The 25632-nt window shown below is 38.2% G+C and overlaps 1 protein-coding gene across 4 annotated transcripts in view; it reads right to left on the bottom strand.

Moving 5' to 3' along the window:
* Positions 1-25632, bottom strand: part of beat-IIb (beaten path IIb) — a 456801-nt gene that overhangs the window by 266439 nt on the left and 164730 nt on the right. The window contains exons 1-2 of one of the 4 annotated variants that reach the window (XM_067772183.1): positions 13487-14516; positions 9179-10553 (exon numbers count right to left, since the gene is read on the bottom strand). In XM_067772183.1, the coding sequence (XP_067628284.1) occupies positions 9179-9875 (697 nt within the window). In that variant the 5' untranslated portion in view covers positions 9876-10553; positions 13487-14516. Of the gene's footprint in view, positions 1-9178; positions 10554-13486; positions 14517-25632 lie in introns of those variants that run through there. The other 3 variants (XM_067772202.1, XM_067772192.1, XM_067772209.1) reach the window with 3 other exon arrangements.

Genomic DNA, 25632 nt, shown 5'->3' with positions numbered 1-25632 from the left:
CCATAGCTCTCAACTGAGTATGTAATGTTCGGTTACACCCGAACTTAGCCTTCCTTACTTGTTATATATATAACATTTTTATAAAACAACTAGAATAATAAGCCATAACTTAGCAAAAAATAGTTTTGAATCAATGATATTTCACTTATTATGTTTTATTGTAATAGGAAATGTGGAGACATTTTTTTAAACGGTCGGTGCCACGTGTTATGCAGAAAAGTAATTTATATGAAATAAAATGTACCATTGAAGCTCACGCTGAGTATATAATGTTCGGCTACATCCGAACTTAGACAACTTTACTTGTTTTATTTCAATTTTACGTGTGCCACTGGGTGGTGCGACAAATTTTGTATGTCAGCAAAAGCTACTCATACGCCATGTACATACTTAAGTGTAAAACTTTTTTTTGGTCATAGGATTGAATTCACAAAAAGTTAAAGCGATTGGATTGAGTGATTTAAAAATTTGTATTTAATTTAAACATTTCTTTGTAAAAATAGCTTTCTATACGAGATGATAGACAAAAATTGTGCAGCTAAAATATTTTGATTAAGTTATGAGATTTTGAGTGTGAATTGTGTGTGATAAAATAAAATTTGTAAAATAAAGCAAAGAATGTTAAATTAGAGGAATGAGAGAAAAAAGAAGGAGAGAGGTAGAGGGTGCAAAAAAAGAAGAGGGAGAGATAAGGAAATTTTAAAGGGTAAGAATGAGAAAAATTGGGAGATACATTTTGAAGAAGATCAATAAAATCTTATATACTGATTGCTTGACTTTGAGTAACGGGAAGGAATACACCTTCCTATTTAGATTAGTATAAGCCCAACCCGAGCAATGCCCGGTACCCTGCTAGTGATATGTAAATATTTTCGACAGTCGCAACAGGAATGAAATATAAATGCCGTTGAGACTATCTTATTTTGATTTTGAATGGCAATAAAATTAAAATGACTGAAACTGCTGACCTCTACCTACCTCAGTTATACACACTAATTGATCTTTTAAGGTCACACCCGTTTCTAAACGAGCACACAACATAAATACATACACATACCCAATCATCCATTTTGATAAAACCTGCTCATGTACCAACGAACTGTAAATGCAAGACATATGAAAAGAACTGATCATACCCAAAATTTCAGCTTGCGCTAACGCTAAAACTCTATCGATAAAAATATATAAAACAGTATCATGTACGCAGAAAAGTATGCAACATTTATTAGAATATGTTCGCAAGGACTGATAGCCTGGCTATTCTACATATGCCTAGGACAAAAGCCCGGTTTTCAGTACATATTCAACTCAGTTTGTCAGTTAAACTACGCTTAAACTGAGTCTGGTGTTTTTCAGTCTACTTTAACTGAAGTTTAAGCTGAGCTTAAGCGGCCGATTTAACGGTGTTATACTCGAGTGAACCTATCAATTACTTGCGTTCATTCGAAATGGCGTCGAATAAAGCCAGCAACCCATTTGGTCTTTAGTACCACTATAGATCATGTCGAAAGCGAGTCAGCGGATTTAGAATATACCCGCGGTAGGTATGCCTGTCGTAAGAGTTGACTAAAATACCAAATTGATTCAAGGGGTTATGTAGCGCTACCTTTTCAAGGTGTTGCATAAAATATAGCAACAATATAGCTTCTCCAACCCAATTGTCAACCTCTCCTACCCATGGCGAACTCTGTTACTTTAGGGCGTGGGAGGGCGGTATGGCCTTGAAGGTTTCATGTGGTCATACTAATCATTCCCGAGATGGTCAGGCTGGTGCCTTAATGGTGCTTGTTACCGGAACGTACCGGATATGCATCCGGCAAAGGAACATCAACATCGGTAACGCTCCTCAAGGCTTTCGGGGAGTGTCCTTATCGTAACAATAACAACAACAACATGTCGAAAGTTAGCATACTTCTAAAATCTCAAGGGTTGTTTCAAAACCGTGGTTCAACTTGAGAGCCCCAGTGTTCTCAGGAAAAAAAAATTTGTTTAAAGCAAAAAATGCTGTTATTTAAGTTGAAGAAAAGATAGTTCCCAACTTGTGCTTGAGTTAGGGTCTCTAATTGGTCTCAAATATAAGATTCCATTGCTACGGTATTTTCACGAAAATAAAAGAGACCATGCTTTATTTATTTTTAATTTATTACACTTCATTCCTGAAACCAACTAGGTGTTTATTTCTCAAAATAATTACCAGATCTTGCTTCATTATAGGAGGTAATGGCCGAACATTTAGTTATTTCGTGCGCTAGGACATCCGCGTGAAAATTGTTTCTCTTCTTACACTCGAAAAATATGAATATTTGTTCGACGTAACCGCAAAGAAGTTCAGGCATACCCATACAACCCTCAATCGAAACACAGTTAGACTAAGAGCTTTAATAGCAACTTGGGTTTAGGAGAATATGTTGAGTTCTCTTACCGTAGCAAAACTGAACAGCATTTCACCCAACGTACCCTTAACTGCGGCAATCTCCACGTACGTTGAATTGACATTTCTAACAGCCCACTACCCTATAGAGGAAGATCGGCCTGACTGCCGTTTTATAGAGCCAATGTACTATCCTTGGCGAGAGTCCGTAGCCCTCCTGCAGAAGTACAATAAAATCGGGGCTTTCCCAGACTTATCCTAACTTTATCCTCCATATTTTCTCTTTACAATAATTCTCTCTACAATATTATCTCTAAATACTTAACAATATCAGAGAGAACCTACGATAATCTTACAATCGAGGGATTTCTACTAGCGGATATATTGTGTTTCCTCGTCAAAAGAACCAATTCCATTTTTCTAGGGTTGATGTACAGCCCACATGACTTGCGAACTCAGTCACCAAGTGCAGATAGCCTTGAAAAATATCAGGTAGAGTATTCAGAAATCTACCTTCGACAATGGTTGAGAAGCCATTCGCAAAGACCATTACTCGGCTGTCGCTACCTTCCAATTTTTATCCCGGAGCCTTGAGGAGCTACTTCAAACACAAACATGCAGATGGTTGGTGGGAGGATTGCAAAATGGCTTAGAATAATATTTGGGGGTTGCACGTACCGCAATCTTGGATACCGGCTAGAGTAGTCTTCATACCAAAAGCGGGAAGGACCAGTCATCTACCAACGACAGACTATAGGCCAATTAGTTTGCCATATTTTCTGCTGAAAGAGAGAAACATGTACATGCAGACGTTCCAGTTTATTTGAGAGAAATCAAAAGGAGATAAAAGTTGTGTATAATCCATCAAGCGGGAAAGGCGTGGAAATAAGCACCAGGCTGCAAAGTTTCAAAGATAACATGCAAACCATGCGACGTTAGACTCACAAATTTGTTCATACCTCTACGGAAAGAGGATTTAGGGCTCACAATAGGCATACTAACGTAGAGCCGCTTGAAATTCCACAAACGGTAGCAGCAAAACATCCACAATATAAGAAATGGGAACAGCATATTTGCTATCCACAAATATTTGATATTATCTGGAAAGTTGCCATAGTACGAGGATCGCATGCGGGAAGACCAGTCGGTTCAAATAGCTAAGTTGCTGTGTATGGCATGTGATCCTGCCAAGCCCAGATGTCGCGGAAAAGCCCAGCGCATTCCGGTATATTAGTGGAACGACCAAATTGCGGAAGAGCGTAGAAAAATTCACAAACCGCGAAGAGTAGCGCAGAGGGCACGCTCATCACCACGATATGCGTAGCTACACAGAACCTATGTTGCGCAAAGATATGGACTTAAAAATGCCATAAGAAAGGGAAAGTAGTTGGGCTTAAGGGAACTGCTGGATAATGTCGACTTTGATCCTTGGGGATCAGGCTACAGAACTGTGATGGCCGACATCACAGCAACCCACGTGCCCGATGCTAATGAATAATATTGTTGAAACACTTTCCCGGAGCAAGATCGCTGGACTTATCAAAGCGAGCATCTTGAAGGTACGCAAATTCCGCAAACTACAGAGCAAGAGGTGCTGGACGCTGCAAACAGAGTTACTGATAACAAATCCCTAGGACCCAATGGAGTACCAAACATAGCCCTTTAAGCCGCGATCAGAACTAGGACTATATTATTTACTGATTTCTTTAATGCCTGTATGCAAGATGGCGTGTTCCCTCGCACGTGCTAACGGCAAAGGCTTGTCCTCTTTCTAAAACGTGTTAAACAGCCGGAGAAACCATCCTTATGCAGGCCACTGTATGCTGCATTCCCTAGGAAAGATTTTCGAGCGTATAATTAGCGAGCGCCTACAGATGACTCTAGAATTCACAGGTGGCTTATATAAGTGAAGATGCGCAGTCCAATGTCCAATATAGGTAGAGAAGCTATCTCTGGAGCCCAAAATAAAAGGAAGTTCTCTGAACAGTGATTACGTTGGACATCAAGAATGCTTTTAACACTACCAACTGGATACAGAAATTGGCAGCGCTGCGAAGTTTCGGCACACCAGCGTACTTACGCAGAATAATATGTAGCAATTTTAAAGAGAGAGTACTTCATTTTGACACGGATCAAGGAGCAAACGAGTACAACATCACCGGCGACGCGATCCTGGTCCTAACCCGGAAAATCCCAATAGATTTACTGGCAAACGAAATAACCGCTCTGTATAACACTAATATCGAGCGTCCATCTGAAGAAGCCAAGGATACAAACAATAGCTAGCGAGTAAATAGCGTTGGACCTTCACGTTAATTTGGGACGTAGCTCAATGGAATGAGCGGAAGCACGGCGAATTTAACTACCATCTCAAGCAGATACTGAGTGGACATGGCGGTTTCATAAAGTATTTTTGGAAGCGTAGGATATAGGAAGATCCTCTTTGCCCAATGTGTACCACGGAGTTAGAAAACGCAGAACACGTCATGTTCCACTGCCCCCATTTTCACGAGGAAATACTCACCTTGCATAGAGTTTTTGGGGAGGAATCTACCACGAGAAATTTAGTATAACAAGCCCAGAGAAATGCGCGGGCGAAGCAGTGGCGATTAAATCTACACTCAGAGCAAATAGCTCTTAAACAAGTAAGAAAGGTTAAGTTCGGGTGTAACCGAACATTACATACTCAGTTGAGAGCTATGGTGGCAACATAAGGGAAAATAACCATGTAGAAAAATGAACCGAGGGTAACCCTGGAATGTGTTTGTATGACATGTGTATCAAATGAAAGGTATTAAAGAGTATTTTAAAAGGGCGTGGGCCTTAGTTCTATAGGTGGACGCCTTTTAGAAATATCGCCATAAAGGTGGACCAGGGGTGACTCTAGAATTTGTTTGTACGATATGGGTATCAAATGAAAGGTGTTAATGAGTATTTTAAAAAGGAGTGGGCCTTAGTTCTATATGTGGACGCCTTTTCGAGATATCGCCATAAACGTGGACCAGGGGTGACTCTATAATGTGTTTGTACGATATGGGTATCAAATTAAAGGTATTAATGAGAGCTTTAAAAGGGAGTGGTGATAGTTGTCTATGTGAAGGCGTTTTCCAGATATCGACCAAAATGTGGACCAGGTTGATCCAGAACATCATCTGTCGGGTACCGTTAATTTATTTATATATGTAATACCACGAACAGTATTCCTTCCAAAATTCCAAGGGCTTTTGATTTTGCCCTGCAAAACTTTTTCGTTTTATTCTACTTAATATGGTAGGTGTCACAACCATTTTACCAAGTTTTTGTCTAAAGTTATATTTTGCGTCAATAGACCAATACAATTACCATGTTTCATCCCTTTTTTCGTATTTGGTATATAATTATGGCATTTTTTTCATTTTTTGAAATTTTCGATATCGAAAAAGTGGGCGTGGTCATAGTCGGATTTCGGCCATTTTTTACACCAATACAAAGTGAGTCCAGATAAGTACGTGAACTGAGTTTAGTAAAGATATATCGATTTTTGCTCAAGTTATCGTGTTAACGGCCGAGCGGAAGGACAGACGGTCGACTGTGTATAAAAACTGGGCGTGGCTTCAACCGATTTCGCCCCTTTTCACAGAAAACAGTTATCGTCCTAGAATCTAAGCCTCTACCAAATTTCACAAGGATTGGTAAATTTTTGTTCGACTTATGGCATTAAAAGTATCCTAGACAAATTAAATGAAAAAGAGCGAAACCACGCCCATTTTGAAATTTTCTTTTGTTTTTGTATTTGGTTGCACTATATGATGACTGGAGTTGAATGTTGACATAAAATACTTATATACTGTAAAGATATTAACTTTTCTTTTAAAATTTGAATTAAAAAAAAAAATTTTTTAAAAAGTGGGCGTGGTCGTTCTCCGATTTTGCTAATTTTTAGTAAGCAGACATATAGTAATAAGGGTAACGTTCCTGCCAAATTTCATCATGATATCTTCAACGACTGCCAAATAACAGCTTGCAAAACTTCTAAATTACCTTCTTTTGAAAGTGGGCGGTGCCATGCCCATTGTCCAAAATTTTACTATTTTTCTATTCTGCATAATAAGTTCAACTTACTTGCCGAGTTTCATCGCTTAATCCGTATTTGGTAATGAATTATCGCACTTTTTCGATTTTTCGAAATTTTCGATATCGAAAAAGTGGGCGTGGTTATTGTCCGATATCGTTCATTTTAAATAGCGATCTGAGATGAACGCCCAGGAACCTACATACCAAATTTCATCAAGATACCTCAAAATTTACTCGTGTTAACGGACAGACGGACGGACGGACGGACGGACATGGCTCAATCGAATTTTTTTTTCGATACTGATGATTTTGATATATGGAAGTCTATATCTATCTCGATTCCTTTATACCTGTACAACCAACCGTTATCCAATCAAAGTTAATATACTCTGTGAGCTCTGCTCAACTGAGTATAAAAATTAGAAATATGGAACGCCACCCTGAAGTAATGCTGTGTGGTCGACGATCCCAAAACGGGGCTGCTTTATAGTCTACACCGAAAGAAATGGTGCTATAAAATCAACAAATCGGTTCTGTTGTTCTTGACTTAACGGAAATTCGGTGAAATTGATCGAACTACGGTTATTTCGACCAAGTTCGTTATCAAACGAACAAACTAGTTTAGTCATTTCAACAGAAGAGAAATTGTCGCTCTTGAGTTAACAAAATTCTGTAAAATTTACAGATTTCTGGTCAATCTAACTGATTTTTCTGTTAACACAACTGATCTCACTGGTCATTTCAACAGCGGTCAACAGTCAATACATGAGAAAATTTCAAAGAGAATTTTACGCTCACTGCGCTCTCTACTTTGTACCTATGATGATGGTGCCACTTGTTAAAAAAAAAAAAATACCAAAATAAGAAAACCGCCAAATCTATAAAACACACAAAATGGGAAAACAACAAAAAACTAGTTTTTCAGTTATCAATAGGAAACGAAAAAACCCTTTTTTAAATTTTCTTTGCAAAAAATTATGAGATACAGGGACACATATTTTACAACTTCTCCTCCAAGCGAAATGCAAAGTTGGGCCCTCTTGTTGCTAAAGTTTTGTTTGAGCGAACATGATTTTTCCAAATTTAGTAACATTTTGTTCAAGTTTTTACGAATTTTCACTCACGCGAACATATCTAATAAGATAATAAAAAACATCCTTTTTTAATGTTGATGTTTCCAACAACATAAATGTTTGAGTTGTTTTGGAATCGTTTCAACTTAAAGTGTTACGAAAATTAAACTTGCCGAATTACATGTAAAGTTGCTCCAGTGGTTAATTACCTTCTAGCCGTTTGACTCTCTACTTTTCTATAACTTACAAGTTCTCTATTTAAAATGTTATGTCAACCCTTTATACAAGTTTTGTTCGAAACAATCAAGTGTGGCAACTACATGCGAGAGAAGAAATTGAGAAAGAGCTGAGCTGCAACCGAAAGAATTGAGAATTAGTTTTGTGACTACTGTTTTCATTTCTATTTGCAAAGCGAAGTTCAAAACTATAAATTAAATAAATTATAAAATATAAAATTTGGTAAAAGTGCGTTTAATAAAACAAAATAATAAAGTCTATAATGTTTAATGTGTGCCAGCATATTTGATGTAACACTAGTTGACGTTCGGTGAGTAAGTGACACCGTGGTGTGATGGTAGCGTGCTCCTCCTGCCACACCCCGCACCCCGGGCAAAGCAACATCAAAATTTTAGAAATAAGGTTTTTCAATTAGAAAAAAAATTTTCTAAGCGTGGTCGCCCCTCGTCAGTGTTTGGCAAGCGCTCCGAGTGTATTTCTGCCATGAAAAGTTCTCAGTGAAAACTCATCTGCCTCGCAGATGCCGTTCGGAGTCGGCATAAAACATGTAGGTCCCGTCTGGCCAATTTGTATGGAAAATCAAGAGGGGCACGACGCAAATTGGAAGAGAAGCTCGGCCTTAGATCACTTCGGAGGTTATCGCTCCTTACATTTATTTATTTATATGGCAACATAGTTACTTTCGTAAAAGGCTGTCGCAACAACCTGTTTTAGTTCCTTTGACTACTAAAACGGTCAATTACGAATCAACGATTTGTGCGCAGTTGATTCAACATCTTGTTGCAATGGAAAAAAATTAACAGAAATTTCGGTTGAATTGACCCGTATTTCTTTTTCTTTAAGTGTACGGGCACACGGTTGCTGCGATGGCAGCAATTATAGTGCATTAGGAATTTGTCAGTCCTCCCGCAAAAAAATCTCTTCTGACTGAACACTGCCTTCTTCCGTCACATACATATAAACAACTAGGTCTTGTCAGGAAGGAAATGCGAGCTGCAGGAAGATACGGTTGCATGCGTGCTGTGTGAGTGTCCTGCGTTAGCAAAGTCACGGCTCCAGCTACTGAGGTCGAGGAGTTGCCATAACACGAGGCACATAACACAAATGACAAGGATTCAAAAAGAGTCATATTGGAGGCAACGTATGAGCTGGTTTTGAGCCAACTAGGTCACGCATCAGACCCTTATTTGAGCTTATATGAAGTCTCATATCGGAAGAACATTACAAAAAGGTAAAAATGTTCATTTTGGGCTCCTTAGTGATTACATAATGAGCGAAAACGATACAAATTTGGACTCATTTCGGACTTATTTTTGATTACGAATGTTTACTAGACAAACCGAACAAACAACATTTCAAGATATTTGTATAAATAGCAAAGATTCAAATAAATTCATATATTATATACAGTTAGTGGATATACATACATGACATCTTCACTTACCGGGTAACGCAAAACAACACAACAAAATCAGCATAGCGCACATTCTCTGTTGCCAACTGGCAATACCGAAATTTCTGTATATACTTGTTGTTGCTGCTGTTGTAGCTGCTACTGTAGCACTCATTACATTCGCCGCAGCAGCTGCATTTGAATTGTTACTGTTTCTAATCACTGCGGAATGTTTGTAATCTTTCACAAGAACACTTTCACTTGCCACAAAATTATCTTTACGCTTCACTGCTGCATTTTTTTGTTGTTGCGGTATGTGTTGAATGTTCTTCTTCTTGTTATTATTTTTGCTAAGGCCGTCGTTTTCTTTAGTGTCTTTTTGCTGGTAGCAACAATGTGTTAAATTTGTTGGTGTTGCATGTAGCACATCTGCATTGCACATACTCGTTGTACATAAAGTTGCTTCAGCGTTACCGTTAAATGTACAACATTTGCAACAACAACTACACCCACTGCCATCTTTCACTGTTGCCATTGCTGGGATTGTGGCAGCTGTCATGTTGCCAGCGACAATTTTCGCTGAAGTTGTTGTTGTTGTTGTTGCTGCGTTAGTGCTTGTGAATAGTTGAGTATTATTATTGTTGTTTTGCTTAGTGTTGCTATACGTTTTGTTGTTGTTGTTGTTGGTATTGCCGCAATTTTGTGACGCGCAAATGCACTTCACTTCCGTATTTGGTGATGTTTGCATTTTTTTTATTGTGCTGCGCGGTTTGAGGTTGCTCGTCAATTTGTAGTTGTTGGTTTTGTTGCAACGCTGTTGCAAGTTGTCACAAATAGATCAGCGCAAAATCACGCTACTTTGTGACAACTCTGTCGTTTTTGTTGCTACTGTTGCAGTTAATGGTCTTGCTCTATACTTATTCGGATTGCGAAATGTTAGTTTGTTGTTGTGAATTCTAGTGCTTGTATTCCTGTTGCTGTTGGTGGTGTTGGTGCTACAAGTTGTCGCTTTAAATTGCATAATGCAAGTGATGCCCACTTGACATTAATTAAGTGTGAAGAACACGGCAAGCAGACTTACAGACAGACAGATCGTCACTCAATTACACACACATATCCATACATAGACATATACACATTTACACGTCAAAAGTTGCCTAAACCGCAAGCTGCGTTAAAATGTTGCTGGCATGTGTGTGTGTGTGTGTGTACTTTCACACTTTTTGCACACTAGACAGACAAAGTGTCACCAGCGAAGTTGTCACCACGTCACTTTTCACAATTTGAATTAATTTATTTGATAGTTTTATAAAATTTTTTTATTTGCTTATCTCAGCTTCAATGGAGTTTCACATGTAGATAAGTGTTAATGTTTGCATGTTGCTTGCCTTTAAAGTAATTTTAATATTTTTATTTGAATTTTTTTCTGTGAATTACAAGAAATGGGAAAGAAAAATTATATTTTCATGTGAAAAACAAAACAAATTTGTCGTTGCTGCTTCTTATTAAAAAATTTGGTACATATGGAAAAGATATGTTTTAAATCCAAATTGTGTGGAATATTTTTAGGTGCGTTCAACGGAACTTGATTGGCAACATAGGATTTTTAGCAATGATTCCGCTATCCACTGTTATTTATTCTTTTTATTTGTATGTATATATTTAACGCATTGGCGTACGCCGTCTTGTGGTGGTAGCGTGCTCTGCCCAACACTCCGAGGGCCCTGAGTTCAACTCCGGGGCAAAATATAATGAAAAACTTAGGAAAAGGTTTTTCATCAAGAATTAGAGAAAATTATTTATTAGAGACTAATAACAAAATTTGCACATGGCGATGGTTACTAGGACATGTTTTTGAAGTGATCGACTTCGCCGATGCTCGCAGCATGGTCATGTGCAGCACGAGTTACATGAATAAAAATATTCCTCAATCTACATGACTGTCACCCGATTGAAGTACACCGAATCATATCGACCACTTTGTGATGGACGCACGGCATGCCTCCAGTATTTAAGATGTACGCTTCACGGACTTAATACTCACTTGGATAGCTATTTCCGTACAGCCAGACTACTCGCAAACAAGGGACAAAAAACGAAAAGAAAATTAAACGTGGCAAAGCTGAAATCGAAACAGGCTGCCAATGATTTCGCAACTTGACTCTCATACCTTCTCTCAAGTCATCTCGACGGAATGCAAAAGCAGTGTGAACACAACTCTTAAGCACGTTGTATAGCCGCGGGGTAAAAATTAGTTACCGGCGACCACAGAAAAACAAATGGCACAATGAAGAATGCCGCGCTGAAACAGAAAGAAAGGACAATACTCACAGAGCAATCTTAAAAGCGGACGTATCAAGTGGAGATTGCGCACTCTATCGCTAGTTTATAATGGAAGTGAGACGCTTTTACAGAAAGAAAAAGACAGACGCAGAAAGACGTGACTGCAAAGAGCTTGATCTGCTAGTCACCAGGAAAAACGTCTGCAAATTTAATAAAAAATTCGGCAACAAATAAAAGGTTTAAAGCCCGGTGCAAGTACTTGTAATAGCGAAAGGGGTGATCTAATAACCGGTGTCCAGAGGATATGTAGAATATTGAGGGAATACTTAGCTTTGCCTTGAAAGTCTGAAACATCCAGAGAAGCTTATGCAACAACATGCATCAACTTCTACAGAAAATGTAATCGAACGAATGCATGCTCTACAATGGGAATCGTAAGCATTGTTTGCCCAGTACTCAAGATTCACCAAATCTTGAAAATAATCTGAGAAGAAAGAGTTGGCACAAATCGTCTGTTTGTCGATTTTAAAGCAGCCTTCGACAGGGCGGGGAGGAGCTGCCTATATGCCGCTTTGTCTATTTTTCGCCGGTTTCGCTGCAAAACTTATACAGATGTGGAAAATTACGTTACCATCAGATCAGCAGAATTGGGAAAGGCCTCTCTGAGCCGTTCCAAACTAAACCGTTCTGGAACAATATTATATGAAAGCGTGCAATTACTGGCATATGCTAATGACATTGATATCATCAGCGTGAACAACTGCGCCGTAAGTTCTACTTTCTTCAAACTGGAAAAAGATCCGGAAAAGATGGGTTTGGCTTTGAAATCAAGCGTAGAATCACTCTTTCACAAAAATACTTCTTTAAACTGAGTAGGCAATTGAAAAAAGTCCTCTATTGTCCTCCTGCTTTATTGTGCAGAAGCGTGTATCATGACAACAGCAGTTTAGGCGGCTCTGGGTGTTTTCGAAAGAAAAGTTTTCTAAACGATTCATGCGATTTAAAATACACCGGCTAATCTGACAAGGCCATGTTTTGCGAATTAAAGTTGATGCTCCGGTCAAAAAGTTGTCTTATTGGAACCTCTTGTGGAAGCAATTATCACAACAAAGAATCGACTGTGGCGCCTTGTTGCTATAACCGTTTATACGGGAAAGCGCAAATTAATTTTTTTTTATATTATATCAGCGCCTATGCATAATCAAATCACTTCTCATATTACCAACAATAAATAATATATGCATTAAGCATTAATTATATCTCAATGATAGCTACGGTTGGCATTAGTTCTTCGTTTACTCTATCTGCCGAAAAGGAGTGAAAGTCCATCCCATGATGAGACCGGGTAATGTTAATTCCCTAAGCCGGGTCGGCGGCTGCCGTAGGGTGGTGTTAGTGTACTGGTCTAACTTACCAATCGTTCTCGATTCTAATGACGTGACAACTAACAACAAAATATTTGACACCATGTTTCTTAAATGAAGTCACCCCTCGAAAGTATTTTCGCAAAGTCCTTAGAGTCTCTTTCTGATATGAAAAGCTTCTCAACAAGTGAAGCTGTAGATACAGATAAAAGGCAAGGCAACAGAAATTGGAATATAAGCTCAGCTGGCGTGGTGTGATCGTACGTGCTACGCCGAAGACAAAATCTTCAGAAAATCAAAATACTATAGAAAAAATCTTCTCTAATTAGAAAAGCTTCCTCAATCAGCAGTGGTTTGGAAAACACTACGAGTGTATTTATATCAGAATAAGTTTCTCATCGAAAATTAAACTGCCTTGATGATGCCAGCATAAAATATGTAGAGCTCGCCCCGACAAAAATTGGAAGTGATGTTCGCTTTAAGTCTCTTCGAAGGTTCGATCGCAACAAGCAGTTTTCTCAAACTTCCAACAGTGCGTTGGTTCTACCTAATAAATTTAAATATTTTAAATATTTTGTATTTAAACTTTTAATGATTTGGTACATTCTGAATATGGGAAGAAAACTAACTGCCATTTACTTATATATTATTATTAATGTTATAAAAATTTTATTTTGTACATTATTCTACACGTTTAACTTTTTTCTCTCACCATTTTCCTAAATAGTACACCGTGTGTTTTGATTTAATTAAAAATTTCCCAAGTATTTTTCTTGCGCTATTTGCCTGCAACCATTTTTTCCATTGAAAATTTATCGGTTATTTGTTTTGAATGTTTTTTTACACGTTTATCTATTTCCTATCACCCTGTTCCTGAATAGTACACCCTGTGCTTTGATTTAGTTAAATATTTTCCAAGCATTTTTCTTGCACCATTTACCTACAATTATTTTTTCCACTGAAAATTTTTCGGTTGTTTATTTTGAATTTTTTTTTGCACTATTTTTCTCACCCTGTGTTTAAATGCTGTAATTTATATTTATTTTCATTTACATTTACTTTCAATCAATAAAACCAACTTTTTTTAAAATTCATTCACATTTTCACCCTGTATCTATTGTTGTTCTTTTATAAATATATATTTTATTTTAAGTAACGTTCTATGCATACACGACAATGTTCGCTTTTCGCGTAAAATATTCCTTCGACACACTACCCTTCGCTATTCAAAAATTGCGCTCTTCCGCATAAACAAACGCGCTCCGGAACCGTCAAACGTACGACACTAACTGCACGAGCAAGCACGAACGCCACTTCACTGCCACTGTTTTCTTTCCTACTCCATACTCCAACATCCAACAAAACACTCCCGATGTTGGCAGCTAATTTCTGCCTCAGTTTGTATGTATGTTATATTTGTTGCTTGGCACACACCCTGAAATTTTTGGCACTTTACTGCTTCTGCTGCCTAGCGTCATACTCTCACTCACACGCACGAACACCTACGTTCAAGTGACTTTGCTTCGTTCAATCGAGTGTGTGTGTTCGGATGTGTGTATTTAGGTTTTCCTGTCTGTTGCTTGCGATTTCCACTTCCCTTGGCACAACGAAGTCGCAGTCTTTTGTTCTATATTATGTTTATCAACATGTTGCTAAGTAGTTGTAGTCACATGTTGCATTGGAAGTCTGAGTACTTACATATACTTCCAAACTTCCAGCATCGGTAATTGCAATTGTTGAGCGAATTTCTTTCAAATGCTGTGTTTCGCTTCTGTTGACTTTTGCTTTCACTTTTGTTTATGTTTCCTTTCTTTTAAGTGCGTGTGAGTGTGTGTGACGCAATTGTATATGTATTTGTTAGCTGTTTCAGTTTGTAGACAAACTTATATTGCTGGTGCGTTATTAGTTTGCCTAGTTAGGCACACGTATGTATGAGCTTTGAGAAGCGACAAAGCGCGGTATCCAGGTGCTGTTTGTTGTCTGAAAAAAAAAAAAAACAGGAAATTTAATAAATATTCGTTATTACTTGAAATTACACCATTTTATATTGGCGGGTCTGAATTTATTTTAAACTCATGACTATATGCAATGGGTTGAGTTGATTTGTATGTAGGATATCGCGCCATCAATTTGTCGGTAGGATTTGGGCTCAGGAGAAAATTTTCTCTACGCATACCCAAAAAAATAATTTTCGAGCCTGCGAAAAAAAGTCGATTTTTCGACCAAAATTCTTGTAAATCTCCATAAAAGAAATATTTTTTTTTTCAAAAACTGCATTTACTAATTTTGTATTTGCCAATAGACACCAAAAAAAAAAAAAATAAAAAATGATTTGGAGCCCAGAAAATGAAAAAAAAATGCATAAAAAATGGAAAAAATCTATAAAATTTCGCAGGCTCCAAAATTATTTTTTTGGGTATGCGTAGTGGAAATTTTTTTCCTGAGCCCAAATCTTATAGAAATATCGATGGCGCGATATCGGTTAATAAATCGACCCCGTCTAATATGCAATTTTATTAACAGTTTGCAAGGTTAGGTTAGATTAGATTAGACTGACCGCTTCGCGAGGACCTCACACAGGCTGAATGGGTCCGTAGCGCTACCAGAAATTTGTTTAACAACCATACCGAAAAACACTATCAAAAACCATGACCTATGTTATAAAATTTCTCCACCATCTTGGCTAAGAATATAAGCTCTCAAGGACCTATGCCACTTGCTGCATCTAAAAGTCTTAGCCAGGCAACCGCAGGGAACCAGCGCAAAACGTGATTCATCATTCAAACCCGCACCTCCTACATCTGCTATAACTGACTAGGCCTAATTTAAAAGCATGTGACGCGAGTTTTCTATCGGAACCCGCCTATGGAAGTAGAGGTAGAGGGCGGCCCCCACTCCGAAGGACCAGGTGGAAAACGATTTAAACTCCCTTGGTGTGACCAATTGGCGCCGGTTGGCGGAGCGAAGGAGCGACTGGCGCGCCTTTTTGGACGGCCATAACCGTTTAGACGGTTAAGCGCCAATTAAGTAAGTAAGTAAGACGCGAGAAGGCAGTGTCCAGTCAATATACCCGTCAAGAGCCTACAGTCCTTTCTTTAAGATAAGAGTAAGTTTGTCACTCTAAAGTTGATATACCTACACATAATCTTAGGCCCACGCCCAAACCAATTGGGATGCCTATAGAGAAAGCTTCGAGGGATGTAGTTCCCTTATGCATGCAATTGATGATTCTATACTACTATGGCCGTATGGTCTGCGCTGAAGCTGCCGGAGGTACTAAGCGTCATTGCAATTATTACCACTCTGTCCTTCGTCACGAAATCTTTAGGTGGAATTTGCAGAATGGCATGCAGTCCAGCTATTGAGGTTGTTTTGAGGGCTCCCGTATTGGAAGTCATTGATAGACACCATACGTCCTCCTCTTTTGTCCACAAAATAAGCACTGCTTAGTATTGGGTATGCTTTACAGGCGTCGTTAATACTCCAAGAGAGAGAGAGAGGAGAGAGAGAGAGAGAGAAAAGGGATGATAGACACTACGTTCACACTAGCATCATTTTTCATGCATAAAATGTCGTCGAGGTTTTTCCGGCTCTCTCCTGTACAATGAGCTTCCACGACAATTTATTGTTTAGAATGTTTCCTATATATTTGGTTCAAGTGTTCTCTTGCGGGATCACAGCTCCAAGTTTTGGTCTTGACCAATTCGGGGCCTTATACTTCCTAAGCCATAATCATGTGCACCTCGTTGGCGGTGGACTCTTCATTACTAACTTATTATTTCGCGTTCGCTTCCATGATTAGCCCCTAGACTATATTTCTCCTAGCTAACACTTTCCTCAAACGCGCTGTTTCACAAGAACAATCTATGCCCGCACAAAAATGATTCTATTAGATTCTTTCGCCCTGTGAATTTCAAGCTTGTGGATCCTCAGCTAATCCCACGATCCCAGATCGTCTTTGCAGGTTTCGCTTTCCGCAACCTTTGCCAGCTTAAACATTTCCTTTACCTGTAAGAATACTCAGCTTCTCGCTTCACCTAGGCGGCTTTGATTTTCCTCCGAATCTTCCTAGGAGATAAGATCAGTTGCACACAGTCGTTAGAGTCTTTGATAAAAAGTTTTTGGACTCCTGCACTCCTTCTATAGTGGCAATTTATTGGTGGTCCCAGTTTTGTTTGTAAATGTACCTGTAATTCGCTTAAAGGCTAGCTCATTATCTACTCTAAGTACATATGTAATATCGTAGACTTAAGTGTTCTGTATAGTACTCAGTGAGTGTTCGTAGGTCCCTTCTGCTTATATTAATGAGTTTGATAGTTACTGGGAGTATAAACAGTTTGCCCTCTCCTTGTCCTGGGCATTAAACACAAGGTTGCCTGAAATAGTCTTAGTTTGTACTGACCAACATCAGAAGTTAAATTTATCAATAAGTCTTTAAGTTTATTCCAGCCATGTTAAAGCTTTTGTCTTGAATGATTACTCAACGAAGGTACAACATACCGAAACGAAACGTTACGAATTGTAGGATTGCAAAATTTTCTTGATTTTATTGCCTGTTTCGTACAATTTACTACAACAAAAAAAAAAAAACCAAAAAAAGAAACAAGTAAGGAAGGCTAAGTTCGGGTGTAATCGAACAATACATACTCAGCTGAAAGCTTTGGAGACAAAATAAGGGAAAATCATCATGCAGAAAAATGAACCTAGGGTAACCCTGGAATGTGTTTGTACGATATGGGTATCAAATTAAAGGTATTAATGAAGGTTTTAAAAGGGAGCGGTCCTTAATTGTATAGGTGAAGGAGTTTTCGAGATATCGACCAAAATGTGGACCAGGATAATCCAGAAAATCATCTGTCGGGTACCGCTAATTTATTTATATATTGTAACAAATTTACTGCAAATCCTCTTATTTGCAATCTTCTGCTAACGTTCGAATCACTAAACTTTTGAATAAATAACTCCAATATTTATTAATGAAAAATGGTGTTTATTAAAGTATTTCACAATAGCACTTATAACTCGCAATTAACAGCTTGCTTAAATGGAACTGATAATACTGCTATTGCTCGCTAGATAGCGTCTTAAATCCAACTGATTCTCGCGCCTCTACTGTTGCTGCCTTTTATAGTGTTTGGTTTCCTCGCTGAAATATCTAGGTGGTTCTGTTCTAGAATCCACTACTTGGTTATCTGCTATAATTATAACTACAGATGTACGTGTATAGCTCTCATATGCGCGTGTATTTGTGAGCGACACTTCCACAATTATAATTGCATATCTCAGGTAAGATATCTGCATGTGTTTACGTACTTCTCTGCTGCGTGTACGTACATATGTGTAGACATAATGATTGAATTATTGATGTGCATACAGTCACTGCTTAGCATAGGCTTAGAGATGGCAGTACCCCTTAGTGTTGCTAATATTCGTAACAATGTGTAATACCACGAACAGTATTCCTACCGTGATTTCAAGGGCTTTTGATTTGGCCCTGAAGAACTTTTTCATTTTCTTCTACTTAATATTACAGGTGTCAACCTTCAACCGATTTCGCCCATTTTCACAAAAAACAGTTATCGTCATGGAAGCTATGTCTCTAAAAAATTTCACAAGGGTTCGTAAATTTTTGTTCGACGTATGGCATTAAAAGTATTCTAGACAAATTAAATGAAAAAGGGCGGAGCCTAGCCCATTTTGAAATTTTCTTTTATATTTGTATTTTGTTGCACCATATCATTATTGGTGTTGAATGTTGACATAATTTACTTGTATACTGTAAAGTTATTAAATTTTTTGTTAAAATTTGACTTTTAAACCTTGTTTTTTAATTGGGCGTGTTTGTAATCCGATTTTGCTAACTTTTATTTGGCACATATGTAGTTATAGGAGTAACATTCCTGCCAAACATAATTATGATAACTTCAACGACTGCCAAATTACAGCTCGCAAACTTTTAAATTTCCTTCTTTTGGGCGGTCCCACGCCTATTGTCCAAAAGTTTACTAAGTTTCCATTTTGCGTCATAAGGCCAACCCACCTACCAAGTTTCATCTCTTTATCGGTCTTTGGTAATGAACTATCGCACCTTTTCCGTTTTTCGAAATTTTCGATATCGAAAAAGTGTGCCTAGGAACTAACATACCAAATTTCATTAGGATACCTCAAAGTTTAATCAAGTTATTGTGTTACGGACAGAGGGACGTACGGATATGGCTAAATGAATTTCTTTTTTCGCCCAGATCATTTTGATAATATAGAAGTCTTTATTTATCTCCATTAGTTTATGCAGTTACCAATTACCGTTATGCGAACAAAATTAATATACTCTGTGAGCTCTGCTCAGCTGAGTATAAAAAAACCCTACGCCATGCTGTATATTATTTAAGATTTTACCAAACACTTTGTTTAAGTATAGTCTTATTTTGTTTCTTAATATTTTGTTTTGTTTGGATGCATACTCTGATGAACAGGACAAAATTTAGTCATCCGGTAATCTTTTAAGTATGACATGAAGATTTTTAAGCACTTTTATTTTTTGTACAAAGATATCAATCAATTTACAATGCAAGTGTATCAATAAATTACTTTCATTTCATTTCCTACGAACTCATCAAAAAACAGGGAGCGAACATCAAAAAATATTAATCATTAATATTAATAAATGAATATAAAAAAAAAAATAAATGTAAGGCGCGATAACCTCCGAAGAGATCTAAGGCCGAGCTTCTCTTCCAATTTGCGTCGTGCTCCTCTTGATTTTCCCTACAAATTGGCCGGACGGGACCTACATGTTTTATGCCGACTCCGAACGGCATCTGCAAAGCAGATGAGTTTTCACTGAGAGCTTTTCATGGCAGAAATACACCCGGAGTGCTTGCCAAACACTGCCGAGGGGCGACCCCGCTTAGAAAAATTTTCTTCTAATTGAAAAATCTTATTTCTAAAATTTTGATGTTGCTTTGCCCGGGAGTTGAACCCAGGGTATACGGTGTGATAGGCGGAGCACGCTACCCATCACACCACGGTGGCCGCCTCGAAATAAATATATAAATAAATAAATTTACTCGTCAGTCTTATACATAATGCAAAAAAAAAAAAAAACAGCAAAAAAAATAAGCGTAATCTCCAATCCCAAATATTTCACCCCTTCTTTTTTGCATGTCGCTTTCAATGCATTTCCTGCTCATTTAAGAGCAATCAAAAGTACGAAAACATTAATGATGCATTTTCCATGCTCGTTTACCACAATGAGGCTACTCATACACTCACGAACAAACAAACAAACAACCAAATAGAATTGCCGCCTGTTGCAAGCAGGCTGGGTCCATTTTTTGTTGTATTTGTAAAAAAAAAAATTATAAAAGGAAGAAAAATCCAATAAGCAAATAAACAAACCAACGTTTAAAGAGTAAACAAAAGGCAATCAAATTGAAGTGGATGTTGTACAAGCAGAAGAAGAAGAAAATTTTGATGAACAAGAGTTATTGGGTTACAGAGGGTTGAGAAGTGTAAACAACAAAATATGATGATTGTTTGGTATAAGTGTTTACAGTTCAATACACATGCATACATACACATGTGTATGTATGTGTAGGTATATTTAATATGTACTTACTTGTACTTGTATAATATGATATTTGAAGTAGGCAATCTCATACAAACTTATTTGGGACAATACCACATGCAAACATTTGTTGCATAGAAGACGGGAGGAAGACCACGAGTACGTAAGCAACTTGAAATCAGCAAGGAAATACGAGGCAATAACAGATGTGGCCAAATGGCGAAGATCTAACAAGAACAATAATAAATATTCTTAGCCGTGTCAGAATGAACCTTTTTGTATAGGTGTATTGAACGAAGTCTTATGCATGGCAGTAACATTACTACAATCGCAAATTATCAGTGGCCTAGCGAGGGGGGGCAAATGGTCCGCAAAGCAGAACTTCCTGGATAATTTGTATTTTGATTATAACTGATTTCTGGAAAAAAATTGTCTATACACTCAGAGAAAAAATCGTTCTAAAACGAAAGAAACAAGTTCAAAATTAGGAACATTCGTTGACAAAAGTCTGTTTAGTAGGATTTTCTTAACTCGTGACCGATGAGCTTGTTTTAAGACAGTTTTTCAAAGCACCGTTCATATTTTATGACCAGCTTGATATTGATGAGTCAACCTTCTGTGCTCATATAAAGTACTACTAGGGCTTAATTTAAGATTTTCAAAAACGTTTTGTGCTTGATCATTGGTGAGAGTGGGAAGGTAATTTTTTCAATTGATACCGATTTTTTTTTATTTTTAATAATTTTTTTGTCATTAATAAAAAATATTTTTAACAAAAAAACTCTTACTAAAATCCAAAATATTAAGAAAAAAAGCATAATATGCATTTCATATATTTCTCTTATTGAGAAATGGCGGCCCCCACTCCGTTGGAATGACCAGGTGGAAAACGATTTAAACTCCCTTGGTATGACCAATTGGCGCCGGTTGGCGGAGCGAAGGAGGGACTGGCGCGCCTTGTTGGACGGACATAGCCGTTTAGACGGTTAAGCGCCAATTAAATAAGTAAGTAAGAAAAATTCTTCTTACTTGATGATGAAAACTGAATATATGTATATGTACTTAAAACATTACATAACAAGTTTCAGAATTACCTGTGCATATGTGAATGGAACTGAATGAAAAGTAAGAGTTAAAAAAATAGAAGATAAAAAATGGTTGAAAAAACTTCAGAGTTTGACGGTGATCGAACTCATGCCACACGATCACACCGCAACATTGTACTTAATTTAAGAATATCTTTCTCATTAATAGACCATTTGTTCATGCTTTAAGACCAGCCGTCCTATTTTCAAGAAAATTTTGTCAGTTCAAGAACAAGGTTGTTCTTTTAAGAACATGTCGTTCGTTTTTCAAGAGCAATAAAGTAAGAACATGGAAAGTTTGAATTGAGTCCGGTGGTGCTGGATTTTAGAACGGCTTTTTCTCTGAGTGCACTGAAAAATGCTTGCACATATCCGGAATACTTGCGAAAGGTTGTGGAATAATTGAAAGCGTTTATTTTTTTTCTCACATTCAACGTTACGATGGGAATTATTATAACGTGCTTTAAATCATAAATTAATCGTGTTACAGATTCACGTTTGACAATTTCTGTTAAAGCATGTTTTATACCAAAATACAAACGGTTAGCGTTATCGTCGCTGGGCTAGAAAATGTAGAAGAACAATTAGAACAATTAGCAGAGGACAATAACACCACAAGGGACACTAGAAGCGAAGCTACAATTCTGTTGCAAAATGGACTAAATTTTAGTTTCATTACTTTAATTCATTTCTGCTATGAAAGGAGGAGTGATCGTGCGCAGTTCATATTAGATGCGGATATCAATTTTAGAGAAGCGTATCATGATCTTAAATCATTAGCGACTGAACTATCCGAAATTCGAGGCACTCTCTGTCAAGAAGCAATAGAAAAAGCGAAGTCTCTTTGTGAAAAATGGGATATTGATATAGTGAATTGTGTAAAAAGGCGCCGCAAAATGGCCGTATAATCGGCTAGACATGTTGGTCTTTCCGCAGAATGTGAGTGTTCCCGCTACGAAAAGTGTTCTCGACCGTCTCCAACAAGATTTATACGACTAAGTGACATACAAAACTTCGCAAAATACAGTTATAAACATATTTTTTCTCCTACTCTTTTGTTAAAATGCAGTTTTTTATTGTGAAAACTGTTGGAAAAGTATCAAAAAGTGGGATAAATAATTTCATTCGTAAATTGTGAGAGTAGTCATAGCCAAATCAAATGTCGAATTCTTCTTCTTACGCTTTGCAAGTAGCACAAGTTGAAGATAGCCTATTTATGTACGTCAGATGCCGCTGGTGTCGCTTGATCTATCTTTCTCCATAAAAATACGTACAACCTATTTATAATGTATAAGACTGCGTTGAATGCATTTATATGAAAAAGTTCATTCTGACGCGGTTATTTTCCTGTATTAGTTATTATGTATCAACCATTAATTTTATTTGAATTCTTTATATTTTTTTTTTTTTAGTGGAATGTCAAAAAATTATATGATTACATATTTATATGACTATACCTATGCCACTAGGTCCATCGTGGTATGCAAACGTCTAGCAGGCAAATCATGGGGCTGTAGCCCACATGTGCTAAGATGGATGTATACCATGATAGTAAAACCTATGATAACATATGGCTCGATAGCCTGGGCATCGAGAACAACTCGGGCGACGACGAGGCAAGCACTGTCAAAACTTCAGCGACTGGCATGTGCGTGCATCACGGTAGCTATGCGCACATGCCCAACAACAACGCTGGAAGCTATCCTCGATCTAACCCCGCTGCATATATCGATAGAGCAGTCAGCCAAGCGAGCCCCCCTGAATATCATCAAGGAGGGCTCGGGCAAAGGTAAAGTCATATCGTGCCGGAACATGGAGGAATTGAGAGAGAAAGTACCAATCTCTTAACTCAAGAGGGATGATATCCTCAGGCAGATAGTATATGAGAAAAGATATAAAGTAGAACTGGGAGACAAGGGTAAGTGGGAGGAAAACAGAATTGAGAGCAATCAGCAGCTAAACAGTATAGTATGGTATACCGATGGCTCGAAGTCTCCAGAGGGGATTGGATTGGATTCAGGCCGCTCACAAGGCGATCTCGGCATTTGAAAAAAAATCAGCACTGGTCCTTGAGTGCGTGGAAAAGCTGAATCAACTAGGAGCACACAACGAACTACTGTTGGCCTGGGTTCCTGGCCACAAGGGAGTTGAGGGTAATGAGTAGGCGGATATCCTGGCCAGAGAGGTAGCAACAATACGACCTATTGGTCCTGAGCAATTCCTGCCAGTAGGCCCGCAGGAAATTAGGGGGAATCTATTATTAGAAGAAAGGGAAAAGATCGAAGAGCACTGGCGCAATATGCCAGGCCTGAGACAATCTAAGCTACTGTTAGGGGGTTACTGCACAACTCGTTACAGGGCATTAATAGGCCTCTCGAAAGATAACCTAAGAATCTTAACAGCTATTCTTACAGGACACTGTAGACTGAACAGCCACATGCAAAAGCCGGATATAATATCGAACAACACATGTCGATTTTGTGATCGATCAGCGGAGACGGCGGACCATATCCTCCTGGAGTGTGATGCAATCTCAAGACTTAGGGCTAAATTTATGGGCTCACAATGGCCAGAGCATTCTCACATCAAATCCCTCAAGCCAGGTGAAATGCTAGGGTTCATCACAGATGTCGACTTGGATGAGGTGTTGTGAAGCAGCTGAGTGTGATCCTCAATTAATTATCTATCTATCTATCTATAACTAGTTTCCTCACTTCATAGGCGCTTAACCGTTTGAACGGTTATGGGCGTTCAACAAGTCGAGCCAGTAGCTTCTTTGCAGGGTTAACTTCTGTAAATTCATAAAACCAAGAGAGTTTAAAACTTTTACACGGCCTTTACCAGGGAAAGGTGTTGAGTGCAGGCCCACAATCGCATATAATTAAATAAATGTTCCCCCCTTCGCCTGCGCAGAGGTATGATTAACGGCTGCAATTAGTGCTCTGAGATAAATCCCCAAGAATGAAGATCTGCGAATTGAGCGAATTATAGCGGAATCAGACATCTCAGTATCAAATACAAAGTCCTATCAAGCACATGACCTGAATGACAGGAGAAATCCCTGGTTAGCGGAATTTTGCACGACCAGAAGTTTTAGATCGTTAATAGCCAAATAAATTCGTATGTAATTTCATAAAAAACAGACATCAATAACTAGTTAATATGTGAGCCGTGGTGTGGTGGTAGCGTGCTCCGCCTACCACACCGAAGATCGTTCGTTCAACTCCAGGTCAAAGCAACATATAAAATTTAGAAAAAAGTTTTTTCAATTTCTGCCATGAAAAACTTTTCAGCTAAAATTCATCTGCCTTGCAGATGCCGTTCGGAGTCGGCATAAAACACGTAGATCCCGTCCCGCCAATTTGTAGGAAATATAAAGAGGAGCACGACGCTAATTGAAAGAAAAAAGTGAAACCTAAAGTTATGTAGTAAGAGTAACTACATTCTTACATTCAAGAGCATCCATATCACCACTGAACTTAAATACAACACCATAACCTACATACTTATGTATACGTAGTTTCACCTCATCATCATCATAATTTTTTACCAAAATATCTCCAACATTTTTTTTGTCTTGACTCACAATTTTTCTAGGTACTAGGGATGCCGATTTTCATGATTTTTTCCTTTTTGGGATTTGAAAGTTCAATCCCGGGATCCCGGAATTGGCATTGACATACCCGATGGCTCTTTTGTACCAGATAATTTTTGAGTGGAATTCTATGTTTGCGAAGCTAAACCTTTTTTGGGATATTTTAATATATTTAAATTTGAAGCGAGCTCTCAGCGCTAAACTTAAAATAATGCAAGACGTGCTACTTGACATGAGTAATTGATTCTTCAATAATTCAATATTGTGTCCACGTACCCGATACCAACGGAATTAATTGGTGTGAGCACCAGTGCACTTAGGCCCAAAAAGCCCCATTCTGATACCACCTGGATCTCTCCCCTACTCAAACCAACTGGTCGATTCAGCAAATGTCAGGAATTTATTAGGTTACAACTTCAAAGAAGAGAGATACCAGAGATTTCTTCCTCTTGCGCTAAAGCGCAGGAAAATCACACCAAACATGCTTCACTGTTTCAGTCTCCTCGTCGTCTTTGCAGCTCCTGCAATAATCATTAAATGTAGCACCCAGCCGTTGTGCGTGCATCCCGATTGCTATGTGGCCGGTTATAAGTTGAACCGCAAGATATATG

This window comes from Eurosta solidaginis, chromosome 1, assembly GCF_040869045.1.
Source record: "Eurosta solidaginis isolate ZX-2024a chromosome 1, ASM4086904v1, whole genome shotgun sequence".
NCBI classification, from domain to species: Eukaryota; Metazoa; Arthropoda; class Insecta; order Diptera; family Tephritidae; genus Eurosta; species Eurosta solidaginis.
The sequence above is the reverse complement of the archived record's forward strand: the minus strand, read 5'-3'. Positions and strand labels throughout refer to the sequence as shown.